Source organism: Pogoniulus pusillus, chromosome 1, assembly GCF_015220805.1.
Source record: "Pogoniulus pusillus isolate bPogPus1 chromosome 1, bPogPus1.pri, whole genome shotgun sequence".
Classification (NCBI taxonomy): domain Eukaryota; kingdom Metazoa; phylum Chordata; class Aves; order Piciformes; family Lybiidae; genus Pogoniulus; species Pogoniulus pusillus.
Window position 1 is genome coordinate 47108580 of NC_087264.1, and position 17593 is coordinate 47126172.

General features: G+C 36.7%; 1 protein-coding gene across 2 annotated transcripts in view; it reads left to right on the forward strand.

The window, feature by feature from the left end:
• SPATA7 (spermatogenesis associated 7) overlaps positions 1–17593 on the forward strand; it is a 34077-nt gene that overhangs the window by 5153 nt on the left and 11331 nt on the right. Inside the window, exons 2-5 of one of the 2 annotated variants that reach the window (XM_064151314.1) lie at positions 3592–3672; positions 4323–4415; positions 5844–5891; positions 16329–16462. In XM_064151314.1, coding sequence (XP_064007384.1) covers positions 3592–3672; positions 4323–4415; positions 5844–5891; positions 16329–16462 — 356 coding nt within the window. The remainder of the gene's footprint in view (positions 1–3591; positions 3673–4322; positions 4416–5843; positions 5892–16328; positions 16463–17593) is intronic. The other variant, XM_064151320.1, reaches the window with a different exon arrangement.

Sequence of the window (17593 nt, forward strand, 5' to 3'; positions counted from 1 at the left end):
TTGTCCTGCAATTAGCAGGAGATTGGTTGGAAATCCGTTTGGTTGGATTGAGGACCTGAAACCTTGATGACATAGAAGTTACAGCATGCAAGAGAAACTGAATTCTGAGAAGACAGCACAGGGAGCGTGAGTGCCTGCATTAAGACATCTTCACATGGTGGTGTGTTTCCAGTGCTTTTGGAACTTCTGCAATTCTGTGTGAATTGGAGATGATCTTTGCAGTGTGCATACATCCAAAATCAAAGTAGTCAGAAGAAACTGTCAAGTATTTCTCCTCCTGACACTTTCTGACATTTGTTTTCTTCTATATGAAAGAGTAAGGAGTGAGGCAGCTGATTTCTTTTAATTGTAGTTTATAATTTAATAATAACATGTAAATATATAAAAGATAATATATTTAAGAATTATATTTTATTTATAATCGTGAAGCTCTTTAGTTAGAGTTTATCCATGTGCCATCTGCTGGTGATGGTAAGCAAGTGAACCTTTCGCAATAGTCTCGTTTTCCTGTAGAGTCGAACAGATGCATCTGCAGCTGAGGACAGTGAAAGCAACAAGTTTCTGCCTGTTTCTCATCATTTTTAAATCACATCAAAGACATTTATTCTATCTGAAGAGAACCAACTGCAAATATTACAACGTCTTTTCATTTTTCAGATGCACATACTTCCATGATTCTGTCATATAGAATCATAGAATCAACCAGGTTGGAAGAGACCTCCAAGATCAGCCAGTCCAACCTATCACCCAGCCCCAACCAATCAACTAGACCATGGCACCAAGTGCCTCACCCAGTCTTTTCTTGAAGACCCCCAAGGACGGTGCCTCCACCACCTCCCTGGGCAGCCCATTCCAATGCCAATCACTCTCTCTGTGAAGAACTTCTTCCTAATATCCAGCCTATACCTACCCTGGCACAACTTGAGACTGTCCCCCCTTGTTCTGTTGCTGGTTGCCTGGGAGAAGAGGCCACCCCTCACCTGGCTACAATATCCCTTCAGGTAGTTGTAGACAGTAATAAGATCACCCCTGAGCCTCCTCTTCTCCAGGCTAAACAGGCCCAGCTCCCTCAACCTTTCCTCATAAAAATGAGTTAGAGTTGATCTTGTAAGCATTTATCTATGAGCATGTGTTTGCTTTAGGAATTATAACTTAGCTCTGAAGTGCAGAAAATACTGTCAAATTTAGATTATTTTAAGGATCTGTGAATGAAACCCTTCCAGTTCTTGAGTGTCTGCTATAATCTAGATTTCTAGTGCACATGTATTGAATTTTTTTTTATCATTAAGACACATTTTTACCCACTAAGATACTATCATCTAGCATTCAAAGACTTGTGTTCTTTAAACACATGAGTATTGTGACTTCAGGGTGAGTATCCAGCTAGATGCTAAACACTACTCATGCACTGAATACTACTGATATGTTATAGTGAATGGTAGAGAAATAGAATACTTAAAAAAGAAAAATGGCCATTAGTGGCAAGGGCTTGAAACCATTTTGGAGACCATCATTCTAAATCTAATAATTTAATGCTGTATGTTTGTAATGTAAGTATTTCTAAAAGAATTTAGCATTGTCCCTATGTATGTTTTAATCACAGCTATATATTAGGAAGAATTGTACCACAAAGAAAATGAAACCATGTGAATATGATGGCAATGAGCAAGAAATCCATATAAAGATAAAGCAATTGTAGCAGTTTGTCAGTGCTGGTCTGCAGTAATTTTTTCCTTCTTTTTTTTCTCTGTTTTCTTGTCCTTTTCCTGCTGTGGTCTTGGCAACCTAACAGCAAGGAGTAATGGGAGCACTATTATTGCAGACACTGCCTCTAATACTCTAAAGCCACAGGAGGCCCTATTATATACAAGCTGACTTTTCTAAGTACTGATTCAGAATTCCCTTGATATTTGTTAGGCATCAGAAGAGTGGGGACTGAATTTATTGATTCAGATTTAGTGTCATTTCACAACAGGGTTCCAAGAAAATACTCTGCAATGTTCAACATATTACTTTAATTTAATTTTCTCACACTTTTTGTTGCTTTCCCAACTAATCTTTGAAATTATAAGTTTTTTTTTAGAATGCCCTTGGGAAAATGATGACAAAACATTATTAAAGGAACTGTTTGTTTTGATGCAATTTGCTAATTCATAGACACTTTGTTAACTATTTTGTGCAACATTCTGTTGCACTTAAAGTACTACAGAATGTAGTAGTTGCAATAGTACCCTCAAGAGTCAGGATAGGTTTAGGCTAGACATTAGGAAAAAAAGATTCGTCACAGCAGTAGTCAAATACAGTAGCAGGCTGACCAAGGAGATGTTTGAGTCGCCATCCCTGTATGTGTTTAAAGCTTGTCTAGATGTGGCACTTAGTGATGTAGTTTAGTGGTGAACTTTGTAGAGTAGAGTTAATATTTGGACCTGATGATCTTAAGGGTATTTTCCAACCCGAATGATTCTGTGATTCTATGAAATAGAAAAACTGCATCTCAAGAGACACATGCTGGGTATGCAGGAGGTAAGAAGCCATGAGAGGTGTAATTAATGGCCTTTTAACATACATGGCCTTTAGTTAGTTTGTAGTTATATCTGCCATTGTCAACTCAGCTGAAGGCCACTGAGATGAGATTCCCATTCTTCTTGGGTAGGTCCAGCTTACTCCAATGAAGGATGGAAAGCTGTAGGTGACCAGCAGGTGTAGAGCAGTAGAGTTACTGCCCAGAGCTGTAGTGCCTCCAGTTGCTAGGAAATGCTTACATAGCAACTACATATTCTCAAACTGACAGATGAGAAGTAGGATGGGAATGGGACTGCCATATGGACCTTGGTAGTAATAATACATTTGTACAAATTGGCTGCATGGTTTTATAATTGATGTTAAGTGAGGTATATTCTGTTAAAAGAAACCTTGTTTTTTAGCTTTACATTTTAAGCAGTTTTTGAAACCTTAAAGGAATCCTTTATGTGCACTGATACTTATGTATACACTGGTCATAGGGTATCTTTTGCTAAAATTTGCCCTAAAAAACAATGCAGCTTCTTACTTAATTCCTCTTAGATTAACAACAGATTACTAAAATAACATGTTCTCAATGATAGGATTATTTTCAGACAACCATAGTCTTTTAGTCTTTTAAACTTGCATATTTATTTGCAATAAGTACTAACCACAGTTATTGCCTACATACAGAATTGGTCAGTTTATGTAGTGATAATAAAATTTTATCAATAAAACTTCAAATGAGAGGTTAGCATAGGTACAGAACTGTTGCCATGCCTCTGTGTACTTTAATGACCAATTTAAAGTTCAGACTGAAGTGATCTAATTGTTTCTTCTGCTGTTTATCTCCCTGAACCAGTGAAAGTATTACCACTGTATTGGTGTTTAGGTCAAATTGCTTAATTGTACTGTCATACTTCAGTGATAATATGGCATTTGAATAGGATTTTTTTTCCCCTCTATGAAGAATGTCCACTACAGTGATTCATGAGTTCTCTGATGAAGCATTCTTTGCTTCATGTTGTCTGTCAAAATACATATTATCTTTTTTTCCTAACATTTGTTTTGTTTGATATTTGGTTAAAGCGAGCGAATACCCAACTGTTGGCATTCCCAAATGTGGTCCAGCAAGTCCATTTAAAGGACACTTGAGTACTAAGAGTAACGGTAAGTAATACATGTGCTTTCACATGAAGATTGACATGGTTGCTTTTACAAGTTCATTTACTTCATTATTAAAATGTTTTTACAATAAAAAACTTTGCATTGAGCTCAACTGGTGAGGTTTAATAGTACTTGCATTTAGTATGCTTTACTGAAAATACTTTTGAGGAGAGGTTTTTGACCTGGCTATACTGTTAGCTGGAAACTCTTAGCAAGATATCCAAATATGTATGTGTGTGTGTGTGACATCTGTATCAACTGAAATATAAATATGGTTACTGCTTACTCCTTACAGTCAGTAGTTTACATGAGCTAGTATGTTTCTGTGCCATACTACCACATCAGACACTTGTTTTCAGAAGCATAGAATGGAGAAACAGAAAGTTTCCCTGCTGACATTCTCATAGTCCAACTTCAGGCCCTCTCAGTAGCTGTTTGAGTTAATGGTGCAGCATGGAAAAACAAAACAACAGAAGAGACAGGATGCTTTCACATGATGGAAGCTGCTAAAGAAAAACTACTGCCATTGGGTAAAGAAGCTGTGCACACAGTAATTTAAAATTTGTGGCTTTGAAATGTGGTCAATAACTCTTAAAAAATTGAGTCTTCTTGTGCCTGCCTTCATAATGTCTAAATATCTTCTAATCTTACAGCTTTCTGCATCGACTCCTCTCGAAGTCTAACTAGCCAGTACCTCATCAGAGATCACATGGTGGTTCATTTTAACAAAATCCTTTCAGCCAAAGGTAAAAAGGGGATATGTGAATGAACTTTCTACCCACACATTTAGGTGCTTCTTTCAGAATAGGCTCATACCAAGATGGAACAAACCGCGTTTTAGGAAGTGTAGTTGTCTTCCTGTTTCATTCTCAGACTGATGTCAGGATGGAGATACAGCTCCTACTTAATAATACTTTTATATTATTGCAATGGGAAGTTTTGTATGAAAACATTTTCCTGAAGTGCTACCAAAGATACCACCTTAATTTTAAGTTACTTTATGCTGTATTCTCTTCATTCTGATTTTGATGGAAATAATAAATTATGAAATAATATGCTGAACTGAAAATCATGGAAAGAGCAAGTACATGGAATTTATTTCAGAGATGAATGCAGAACATGTTCAATTAAACTCAGACCAGTGTGTCTTTTTTAGTTTAAAAATTGCCTTGTGGGTTTGCAGGTAAGAAAATCATACTACTAATCTGTATTATTGTGCACTAAATATGCTAATGTATATTTTTTTTCACATATTTTAGTGTTAGAATGTACATTTCTCAAAAGACAAATGTTAAGAAACTTAAAAGCTTGATGGACTTGTAAAAGGTTGCATGATTCTCAATTACCCTAATTAGAAATTGTTCAGATTTGAAACAATCAAGCCTCTGCTGTCAGTATTATAATTGAAAACAAACTGCATTCTAGAAACAGTTGTTTTTTTAAGGTCATATAAGGAGCATGAAGTGCAGCATTTGAGTATTGTGCACAGAGCTAAGAAAAATCCACTGATAGCTGTTAATGTTGTTTACAGTTCACAGCCTATTTTCTTTCCTTATGATATAAACCTGTCTTGAGCATCTCAGTCCTGGAGATATTAATGCTAGGGCTTGTCAGGATATCCTGACAATATAAATTAAATGCATTAAAGTTCACAGGTGATGAGAGCAATGTTTTGTTGAATGCCTTCCAAAATTTTCTGTGCTCTTTTCCCAGGTATTGTCATAAAGAGGGGTTTGGAGGTGGTTCTGCAGATTCTCTTTCCAGCCCTCCTTTTACTGTGTCTGGTTTAAGGAGGGGTACACTTGAGCTTTGAATTCTGCCGGAGTCCATGCACTCACGTATACTGTCACTTCTGCCATGTAACACACTCGCTCTCTCAGCTGTGCAGTTAAATGCCAACAGCACAAAGTGTATGAAAATTTTCATCCTTAAGGAACCTTAATTTAAATGATGATTTTTCCTTCAAATATGTATTTTATTTTGACGTCTTTATCTCAAAAATGCTCCGATTGTATTAATAACAGTCTAATACAGAGTAACTAGCATATTTTAAAATAGAGAAAAATTACCATGTTCTAATTAAATTAGCCTTTGTTCTGTGTTGGTTTATTGCTACTTGTTTTCTAGACACAAATACTAAGTAAATACAATATTTATTTGTTTCCTATTTTTAGCTGCCGTAGACTGTTCAGTGCCCAAAAGTAGACTGGCCAACATCAAGCGTAAGTATTTATGATGCATTAATTCTGCAAAAGTTTCTGTAAAACTAACAAAACAAAAGAGCCAGAGAAACAGAGAGTAACAATAGGATATAACCCTTAATAAAGCTCTTATCTCTCAGTTGGTTTCTTCAGTATTTCCTATATTGCTGCAGCTATTTGTAAAAATCTGCAGTGAATGTAATTCTAGTGAGACGGACTGAGGCTGTTTTGTGATCAGTTATGTTAAGGATCAGAATTTCATCTCTCTTCTGATACAATGTGAGCTAGAACTTTTAAGAAGAGACCTTACTAGTGCAACATCAAGAAGAATTTTGGGAATGTGAGCATCTGGGGACTGTTCCATTTCACAGAAAACAGTCAGTCACAAGCACTCAGCCACACAGCCTGGATTAAAGTGTAGCTATTTTTCCTGAGAGTTGTCTCATTTCTTAACACCGTTTAGAGATATCAGTATTGTAGCTTTGCTGCATAGTGTTAGCTAAAGAACAATACTTTCAAGTCATTGATTTATGGAATACTGAATGAAATGGACTAGGGAAGATAAATAGCAGGTGTTTGTTAAATTGACAAAGATGTATTTCTGTTGTCTTTTTCACTGATGAAATTAGAGGGAGTTCTTCATTCTTGACTTCAGTGTTTAGTAACAATTGCAGAGGTACTGCAAAAATGTAGTCATTAGGATGGAAAAATAAATTTCAAGAGGACAGAGTACTTTGTGGTTAGTCTCAAATCCTGTTGAACCACAGTGGTACTGCCTTGTAAAATGATCAGAATAACTGGAGCTGGTGCAGGACATCAGTCATTCTTTTGAGAGAAAGGCTCAATCTCATTAGATTTTTTTTCAGTACTTCTATGTAATGGGTTGAGACTGAAAAAAAAGCAATAAACTGCAGCAGAATCAAAGGTGCTCTATCTAGGCTTGTCTTTTCCTGTTTTAAAAGGTGCAGCACAAGCAGCAACAGCATTGTAGGGATATCTCATGTCTTCACACTGCAGCAGGAATTTCAGATTACCCATTCTGCAGTAATCTGAAAAAAGTCTTCCTTCTCATGCTCCAGCTCTACTAAGATTTGCTTTGAAACAAGCATGACAATACAGAGTTGATGCAAGAAAAAAAATTGTATGTATGTGGTTTTGTAATAAAATCCTCATCTAGCTTTTCTTTCTGTCCCTGCTAAACTCTTTCTTAGATTCTCTAATTATCAATTATTCTTCCATACCTTTTCAGTCTTCAGCACCAACAAATGCTCATTTATTTTCAAGTCTGCTCTCTTTACAGATAAAATGCTTCAGAGCTTATAGCTTGTGTGTTTCGCACCAGAATGAGTTTCCCTGGATAATGAATTCATTTTGGAATGGCTTAACCTTAAGAGATGATTGTCATGATACTAGCAGGTGTGCTATAAGCAAGGAAATTTCTGTTTCAGATAGCAAGGCTTTGTGTAATGTGTTTCTTTCAGTTCATCTTAATCAGGCCAATGTCTGTGTAGTGCTGTTCAGGTCACAGACAAAACCCTTAATCTCCTATACAAGGTGTGATGGAAACTAAAAAAAAACTTAAAGCTAGGCCTTTAATTAAGAAAATAAAAAAAAAGTTAAAAAAGTCTTCCATTTATGTACTGTTATTCCAGACTAAGACCTGGGAGTGCTAGTTGCTGCTTAATTCTTGAAGTGGATGATATTCCCAAAATAGAGCTAGCTCATGAAGTGAAGTTAAGCATGATCACTCAAAGATTAGGATCTTGGTCAGCACCAGAGGATTAATTTGGAAGAAATGTTGAACTTGCTGCTCAGCCTTCCAGAGCTGAGTAGCCAGTGTGGTTAGAGCTTTTTATTTTTCAGTTTAGCCAAATTCTAAAAAAACTGTTTGCTTAATGTTCTGTTCTGAGAGGAATTGCCCAATTATAAAGTAACAATGACTTTGCCATTTTTCAAAACCTGTTTAACAAAACATATTTTTTCCCATACAAATAGCTTCTCAAGACAGTATTTTATCTCTGCCCCAGTTTTCAGGTTTTATTTTGAGAGGTGTTTCATGTCCTCTAATGAAAATAAGAGTGTGAGGTGAAAGATAGAAAGCAAAGTAATAAAGCAAACATACGTAAACAATATCTTTTTATTAGAATATTCATCAACATATTGTTTTAATTTTGTAGTGCTGAAAAATGTTCCAAATTATACATTCATCTTAAATTGCCTGCATAAAATGCTACAAACACTTTTCTCACACTAGAAAATTCCTCTTTTGTTCTGCAAGAGAGAAGGGTCTCAATATCTGTTTTCACTGGGGTCCAGTACTTGCCCCAGACACAAGGCTGGAAGTTACATAGCTTCCTTACTGGTTCTGTTTACAGTTTAAGGAGAGAGTCTTTCTACTTGATAGAGATGAGAGACATACACTTCCCATCTAGTGATTTCTCTTCAGCAGCTTGGTCTGTATACATTGTAATTTCTCCTGTTGTTTTAGAAGCTCGATTTCATTCACATACCCACCTTCATAAAATCAAACAAATGTTGATTTTAAAGCACCTTCAGAGATCATTTACTCCTCCTTGAGCTTCCTGCTCAAAATAGAGCTTCCACTAACACTAGAAGAGTTGGCCAAGTCTTGGAAACCTCCAGCGATGGAGATTCTGCAACCTGAGTAACCTGTTTCAGTGTCACAGTATCTACATAGGTAAAAAAAAATTTCCAGACATCCAATTCAAACCCTGTCAGGATTAGATATGAAGCATTCATCCTGGTAATTTCAGTTTCAAAAGGCAAATTTTGATTAGTGGAATATAACGAGTTTAGATGCCATAGTTGAAATTGTTTTATAATGGTCAACAGCAAAAGTATCTCGATAGGTCAGGGATTTTCATGTACGTGTTCATACCAGATACTTAAAATTATTCCTTCTTAATAAAAATCTTTGAGGATTAGTAACTATGCTCAATGTAGGCATGTAACTGATTCTTTTTTGATGTGCTTTCTTCCTGTGTTTTGTCTCCTGACTGAGATCAGTTTATAAACAGTTAAGAGATTCTGTGACACACAATGAAATCTGTGCAGATTTAGCGATGGGGGAATTCCGTGGGGCAAACTTTCAAATTCTTTGTTGCTGGTCTTACAGCTTTGAAGGTATTTAAGGTTAAGACTACTCAGACATCCCTTACCCAGTGCCTGCACTATTCTCTAAATGTTTAGAATGAAATTGAAAATTATTTCACTTAATTTCATGCCTAAAATTTGAATGGTTGGGTTTTTTTCTCCCTACCACTCATCAAGAAGTACAGATTACTGTAATAGCAACACAACTAAGGGTTGTGGTGTTCTGACATTTATGAAACAGATTATGTGGAAATGGCTGAGGAATCAAATGAATAATTCTTACAAAATTTCAAACCCATTTCTTTTTTTCTTGCTGTAGATGAGATGTATAATTTGTCCAGGCACTGTTGCTATATCAATCTAACTGAAGACTGGGGAAATCTCAATAGTTGAGGGGTTTGTACCTTTATTCTTCAGTAGTTCAGTGCCTGTTATTGCCTCAGCTGAAGCATATTATTACTTTCTTCTTTTTGTGTTCCTTGTCTTATTAATTACTGCATTCCAGATAAGGTTTCCATTCCCCCTCTATTTCAAAAGAGACTTGGGAAGGGGGTACATTTTCGGTTTGAAATGCTAAGATTATTAATAGCACAGAGTTACAAAACAGTATTCCTGCAGACTGTTAAAAAACATCCCATGAAGAAGTGCATCATGTAATGCTAAAATAGCAGGTATTTCCCTTTGGGGTTGTTGCCATGAGTCAGTCATTAGTGTTTAAGAATTAAACATGATACTGTAGCTCACATTCTCCCTGGCCGACTGAATGTGTTCTATCCTTAAAGTAGATCTAGTTTCCACTGTTCTTTTCCTGATATCTTAGCTGACAGCAAAATTGGCAAGCTGCCATGCCATTGGACTGGCAGTGAGCATGTTCTTGTGTATTAGATCAGCCTTACTGACTTAAAATAGTTGTTAAAATGTGAAACTTCTTGAAATGTGAAACTTCTGTGTTCAGAATTAGTCCAAGCATGTTGATTGATGCCAATGGCCATTAGAAGTCTGTGGTTGTGGAATTTGTGCCAGAAAACTTGACAAAAGCTCTGCCAAGTAAGACAGCTGCTGCTATACATGCTTGGTTTCTAACAGGACTAACTTTTCAACCCATATGTTTAGAGGTTTTTCCGCAGGGCATATTGATAGTACAGCCTGAGCTCAGTAATCGGTGTGCTTGGGAATGCAAGTCTCTTTGATACCAGAGGATGAGGGACAAACAAGTGAAAAAGCTGTGTTCCCAGAAGTTACCACCAGAAATCTATTTTAGACTGAAGGAACTTGAATACTTGGGAGGGGGGTAGTGAAATGGGGAGACACAATAATTCAGATCAGTCAGTAGTGTTGTTTTTCTGCTCTTTAGGAGGTTAGATTCAAGTGGAAATATCAAAAATACATTATATTCAGTGTTTAAAATTTTCATGTGATCACATATTTTACATTGTATGTCAACTCTTAATGCTGTGAGAAGCAGAGATCTCTAAAAAGGTGTCTTATGTATTTTGTTATTGGTTTACAAAAGCTTTTAGAAAATCTCCCTATCTTTGATAATTAACTTCTCTGTTGAGTCTTGTCCTTGCAAATATATCTCTGAAAGTGAAAGTTAAAAGCAACTAACATAAGTTCTTTAGATTCTAACACTCAGCTAATGCTAACATATGTGTTTTCAGAGTTTTTAAGTATGTCTCTGGAAACTTGTTCTAGTATATTTATCAAGTCTGAATTTTTAGAGAGCAGGAAAACTCAATGTGTAAAAAGTCTTTATGAGACTGTACTTTTTTAGCTGTAGTAATTTTATTCTTTTTGCAGAAGTTACTTTTTTTTTTTAATGAGAAACTTTTTTTTAATGAGAGGTAGTTCATATTAGGTATGTACTCAGTACATCAAAAATACATTTTCCCCCGAGTCAGATCATCTGGTCTGACCTCATGGGTTAAGCAGACCAAAAATGGCAGCCATCCACATAGAACTTAGCAGCTATACTGCATATGGTAAATAAAGCACATAAACAAGAAAGGTCTGCAGTCTTGACTTATAAAAGAGGTTTTTTTGGTAGTTGTTTCAGAAGTGAATCGACATTATTGTTGAAAACGTGGCCCTGAATTTTAATTCAGTTTGCCCAGATTTACCATCTGCCCACTGAGGAGGTTGTTGTTTTGATACCATTTTCCCCTCTTACTGAAGATCACAAAATACCTATAGCATACCAGAAAACAGGAATGAAATTACACTTTTCACTTATTCTTAACACTGATTCAGTACAGTGTGTTTAAGTGGTCCTTGAGGACTGTTCCAGTGGTAGCATGAGACAAAAGCCATTGTCCAAGACCACCTAGAAGCCAGATGGACCTCTCTTTAGGGCATACAAATGGAGGTTTACCTGAGCAGACTCAGTTTTCTTCAGCATTGGTGCAGCATTCCACAGATTGTGCGTAGTAGGCTGTACACAGGCTGCTGTGTTGTTCATATGCCTGACAGAATGAGATGTCTGTCAGATGAGGGCCCCATGTGAGTATCAGAGGTTGCTGGATTTGAGTTAATCCTGTGCTTCTAGCCTCTCCTGAAATTCCTCTGAAGGATTCATGTCTTGCTGTTAGGCTTTATTTCCAAGCTTTAGAAATGGCCAGATTTTTTGCCATTAGTAACTTTGCCAAGCACTAGTATCATATTTCTGAAGTACATACTCTTGATACAAACAGTTGTTTATATTTGATACAAGCAAAGCTGTAGTATCAAGCCTTTAATAAACTTTTGTCACCTGTTTTTCATCTCTTACTGGATGAAACAGTGCTACTGATAATGAATATGCAAAATTGTCTCTTTAGAGTTACTAGAATTTTCATGTTGAGAGATTTAGATAGAGATTTATGAGATACCCAAACTTCACATCCAGTGCCAAAATCCAGTTTGTAGTCGATGAGGTTGTGTAGAGCTAGGAAGCCGATAGTAAAAATTCTTATGGGAGGAAGAGCTTGCTTCAGAAAGAATATCACCAGTTGATATGCTGAACACTTCAATTGTGGTCACTGCAGGCACTTCAAGCTCAGCAGAAACGAAATTGATATTTGCATTATTTGTTGATAAGGGAAATAATAACCAGAAGTGGTTTACTGCAAAAATAGCTGATACAAAAACAGTGGAGAAACGCTTACTCTTTGACAACTTTTTGAGATAGATTGTTTTGCAAGTTGAATTCAAATCTAACTTAATATTTCATATTTACACAAAATTAAGTCATTTGAAGGCTAACTGCCAATTGTACTCCAATGTGACATGATAATAGGGATTGGGAGTTCAGAGCAAAGGACAGCCACTGTCATTCCAAATCATGCTGTCCTTGTAAGCATAAAGCTTTCAAGCTACTTAGGAGTGTGATATGTATGATTATTTTCTTCCTTCCAGCTTTATGAGATTTGTTTTATAATTTTAAGCGTGTGTCTAGAAATTCTGTTGCAGCCTAAGCTTAAGGAGTAAAGAATCAAGCCTATAAAGGGAATATTTTACCAAGGAAATGTGATAATATAATCTCTGCTTTGGAAGTGTGGGGTGTTCTCTGTGAAAATGGCTTTGTCTAGGCAAAGTATTACAATATTCTGTGGCACACTTCAACTGTTTCCCAGGTTGCTCTTTATGAAGAATGCTGCTGTTTAACTTCTAAGATTTATGGTCTATCTTATGCTTCCTCTCACTAACAATAGAATTAAGAGGACAGATTTATGGGGTGAATTCGTTATGAAATTTAGCTTCACAATCTCTGAATTTATCTGTTTTACAAAAATCACTACTTTGTTTATGTTCTAATACGTCTTTGTGGTGGTTTTGAGCACAGCAATTAATGAGATAAAATTAATCTCAAAGTCTAATAAAGCTTTTAAGGAGATTCATGTTGCTTGTATCTGTAGACTGCATTTTTTCATTCAAAAATACTTTTTGTTTTAGCCATTTAAAAAAAAAAAACAGTGGTTTTCTTTTTTTCTTTTATTCACTGGCTTGAAGTTTTCCCGTCTTTAACTCTGCAAAAGTAAGATGTTTCTGGAACCAATGTACACTAAAATTTACCTGCAGTGAAATTGCTAAGTAGATGTTAACTATTGCAGTTGTTATGTATAATGCAGTCATTAGTATGCCACATTTAGTTCATTAACCTCACAGAAAACTAAAGCTATATCTGTGATTCATTTGAAGCAGAAGATATCTTCAGCAGTGAACAACCTTTCCATTTAACAGCTAAATATCCCTTTTAAAACTGCATGTTTCTTCCTGAATGCTGGTCTCATTCTGTCTGGGTTTAATGTATCCACAGCTGCAGAACAAGTGGTTATATATGGCAGCTTTAAGCATCTTCAGCTCCCATCAGTAATATGTAATTAGTGCCTCGAAGGTTCAGGTCACTGATGTGATACCATTCTCTGCCTGACTAAAGTGAAATAGAAGGACTGGATTCTCCAGTCAGTGCTTAGGGAAAGCACATATGAAATAGGGAGGTAGGCACTGTGCATGGTTTTGTGTCTGTACCCGTATCCTTGTCTGTGTTATTTGATGACTGTCTCAGGGCTATTCTAACTTACATCTGTTTACATCTATATTAGCTCTTTCTGAGAATGATTTCTGTATCTTCTGCTTTGCTGGTTTAACAGTTCCTAGCTTTTGCAGCCCGTCTAGCCTGAAAAAAATCCCAGTTTGGCAAGTAGGTGGGTACACTGCTGAGATTTTCTGCCATTCTGGTTTGCATATGTCTGCTCTGCCTTTCACTATGCATGAGTGAGTTTATAGCTTTTGGAACACACTAAATTAATTAGCTGAGCCAAGCTCAGTATATGCCTGGTGTAAGGCAGACTTTACATTTCCAGTGCAGGTGACAGTAGTCCCAGTGAATCATTCTTGACATCCAAAGGTAGCATTAGCTGGCATGCTTAGCACTCTTTATTTCTTTACTCATGGGCACAAGCTGTGCTTTGGCTGGGAAGAGCTGGAGCCCACAGTCCTGGAGGAGGTGTGTAGTGGTTGGCTTTTATAGCTTTGAATGCCAGTAGTAAAGGCATAGTTTGTGCATGTAAATCTCAAATGTTATCCTATAAGAGCAGAGTAAGGACAACATGAGAACTCAATTGTCATTAATATTCACACTTCTTTGCACTTTGCCCACAACCTCCTGTTCAACCATGGCACGTGATTAAGCCTGTGTTGTCTTAAACCCACTTTTCACCTAAGCAATTGAGTGTAAGGAAATTTCTTTCAGACATCTGCTCACACTTACAAAACTAGACACCCATATTTCTGTATGCTTTGTGGGTTTGCTTTGTAGAGCTCTCATTCATTCATTGTTTCCTTAGAGACTTAGTCAACAGTCATTTTAACCACTGCCATTTCACTTGAGCAGTAGTCAGGATTTGAATTTTTACAGCTTCCATGCATGTGCACACAGACACACTGTGCTGGCCCAGTGTTATTCATCTCAAACATACAAAACTTCTGACCTGTAGCTGACTTCTGAGTGCTCAGCTGTACACTTGAAGACAATTAGAAATAGTAGTAATTTAGAACAGCCACATAATAGTAGTGTAATGTAGGAAATAAATAATCTTTCATTAATTATTAAATGATACAGTGTAGTTTTCCATGTTACAAGCCATATTTTTAATTCAGAGTTGTGGAGTTTAGTGTATCTTAACTTTGGCTAATTTTTTTTTCAGCAATAAAAGCTACTTCATGTTTTAAGTACTCTAATGGAATATGCTGAATAAATCAACAGCCATCAAAGGAATGACTTTTACATATCAATTTTAACAGTTGAAAGAAAGAAAAAGTAATTTCCCTGAGGAATGAGAGCAGGTATTTTGCATCTGAAAGAATATTTTTCAGTTAAAAAGGGGACTAAAACATTTAATAAAATGAAATCATATACTTAAATAATTCCTACAGATAAACATGTCTGTTGGGTTAATGTACACAGACCAATGTATTTTGGAGATCAAATGTCCTCAGATTGCTGTAGATCTCAGCTGTCTACAAGAATGTACCACACCAATCCACCGTTACATCTATTTCTGTGCATTAAGTATAGTAATGTGTGTAGACTGGAGTCTACCAGGGTATGATAAAAATACATTATGGAACCAAAGAAGAAATCTGTAAGGGTCTTTCTGTCTGGATGTCTGTACAAAACAAACTATTCTTATACTTGGGTCTGTGTTAAGTGAACGAAAAACATAGTTGAGAGTTAAAACAGATTTCATTGTGTTCATAGACTTCAGAAGTGTGCTAGCTTGTATAAACTTCTTCTTTCCCATATGGAAATTAAATCATTAATGGCTTTTATCAACCTCATTTGGATTTTCATCTGTGGCTTCTGAGTGCTCACAGTGTGCAAAAACTAGATTGTATTATGTGGGGTATCAGATGTAGGTAGCTGATAACAAACTCAAAACCAGAAAATGTACCCATCTTTTGGGCTTCTGTCTGACGGCACAGATGCTTAACTCCTGTGCTGCATAGACACTGAACAAGGCCTTGTACTGTAAATCAATGCAGACTGATAATTTCCCCTCTTTATCTGACAGTGGCCCTTTCAGAGTTGTCCCTGGTTCAGCTAGGATAGGGTTGTTTTTCTCACATTAAGCTGGGAAGGACCAAACCCAGGATAGCCACTCCAACCAGCCAGTGGGGTACTCCATACCATACTGATGTCATGCCTGCTATATAAGGAGAGGCTGAGGTGGACAGGTGGATTTTGATGCTGGGTAGCACTGGTTGTGATAGTTATCTTCTATATAATTTGCTTTTTATAGTACTTTGTTAGTATTCCTACTGTTGTTTCTTCTCAGCTCACAGGTTTTTTTTTTTGGCTTCTGATTTTCCTTCCTATATCATCTGCAGGGTGCAGAGACTGTGTAAGTGTCTGCACAGGGATCAGCTGCCAGCTGGATCTAAACCATGACAACAGTGCTCACCTTCTTTTTATATGTTCTTGACATGAACATGATTGCTTTGTTATGGATTTCTGTACTTGGGAGACTATTTGTCCATGGTGTGAGCACGGGGTTTTTTATGTATTAAATTTGCTAACAGTAAATAGGGGTTTTTAATAAAATACTGGATGAGAGTATAGTCAAGAAAGTTCTATCTGCAAAAAGTTGAGGGCAAATTGTGAGTTTTTGAGCAGAGTGCTCTGTTATCAATATTAGTATTAGAATTCCTGCAGACCAGTGTATTAGTTGTGGGAATGTATCTCCATAGTCTGACTTTACTGAGCAACTGGAAACCCCTGTGAGGTTTTCAAGTCACCTAGGACAGAAAAAAAATAAAAGAATAGTGATTTACTTTGCATCTGACAAATATTGTCTCTTTCCTAAGTTGCTGACCAGCAAAGAAGAGAGAAATTGAAAAAGAAGATAGCTAGGTGTGAAGAGGAAAGGAGTGTGGGTAAAACTGCCTCCCGATCCAGCTCAAGAGAGAGTGGACGGCTGCTGCCATCCTCTTTTGGAAAGGTAGGTATTTAAATTTTGTTTACTAGATATTTTCGTCTACCTGCCTCCCATAATAACAGCTGATCATTGCTGTGCAGCAGCTTATGAGGGAGAGTCAGCATATTTCAAGCAGTGGAAAATAGATGAGCTTCTTCCTCACATATGCTCAACACCAAATGCATGTGTCGGCCTTCTGACAAAGACTGCAAGTATCTAGATGAAGAGTGCTTGTGGTAAATTCAGACTCTAGTTACACTTGAATTCTCTCACTTTCATCTCAGCTGAAATTCCTTTCTTTCTCTGTCGCTCCAGAGTGCTCTAACTATTTCCCAAGGCAGAACATTTAGTTACTACTAACTGGCCTCCTGAACTGGCAGATGGAGTCAGGGTCCAGTATAGTCTCCCTGTAATCCACAAGGAAGAAGTAAGGGACCTGCTGAGCCACTTGGATCCTCACAAGTTCATGGGACCTGATAGTAGACTGAAGATGTATTGTACTTGCAGTAGTTTTGTCAGAATGAGAGTTACAAGTGACTAATGAAAGGAGAAGAACCTTCTGAGCATCAAAGAAATATGTTTTGATCAGGAATATTAATTATGGATTTCCTTTCAGTACAGATTTCCTTTCAGACTTCATAGTTGCAATCACATCTCATTTTGGTTTGAATTAATGTATTTCTATATGTACATTCAGTAATACTCTTTTGTATTAACAAATGAACTACTTTTGTATTTAATGAACTACTACATTAGACAATTGAATGCCACACACACACTCTCAAAACTGAAGAATGAAACAGGAACATAGTTTTGAATGAGAAAAATGGTCCATAGTGATGCCAGTATGCAAATTGATTATATTCTTAGGGGTCTTACTTGGTCCCATATTTGTGTGAATTGTCTGCTTTCTCTTTCTCAATTCTTAACTGATTATGTCAGGGTGTAATGAAATGCATAGATGATGTACAAGGGGATTATGAGAACAGCAACTGTAAAGGCATCTTGTTTCTTACTGCAGAAGACCTTTGCTCTGTGCAGGCAGTGGAGAGCAGGTGCTCAGCCCACACAGAGCAATACTACAGTGGCTTATAAGTGAAGCTCTCTTAAGTTAAAAGAATCAGCTCATTTATTATGAAATGACAGTTTATGTAT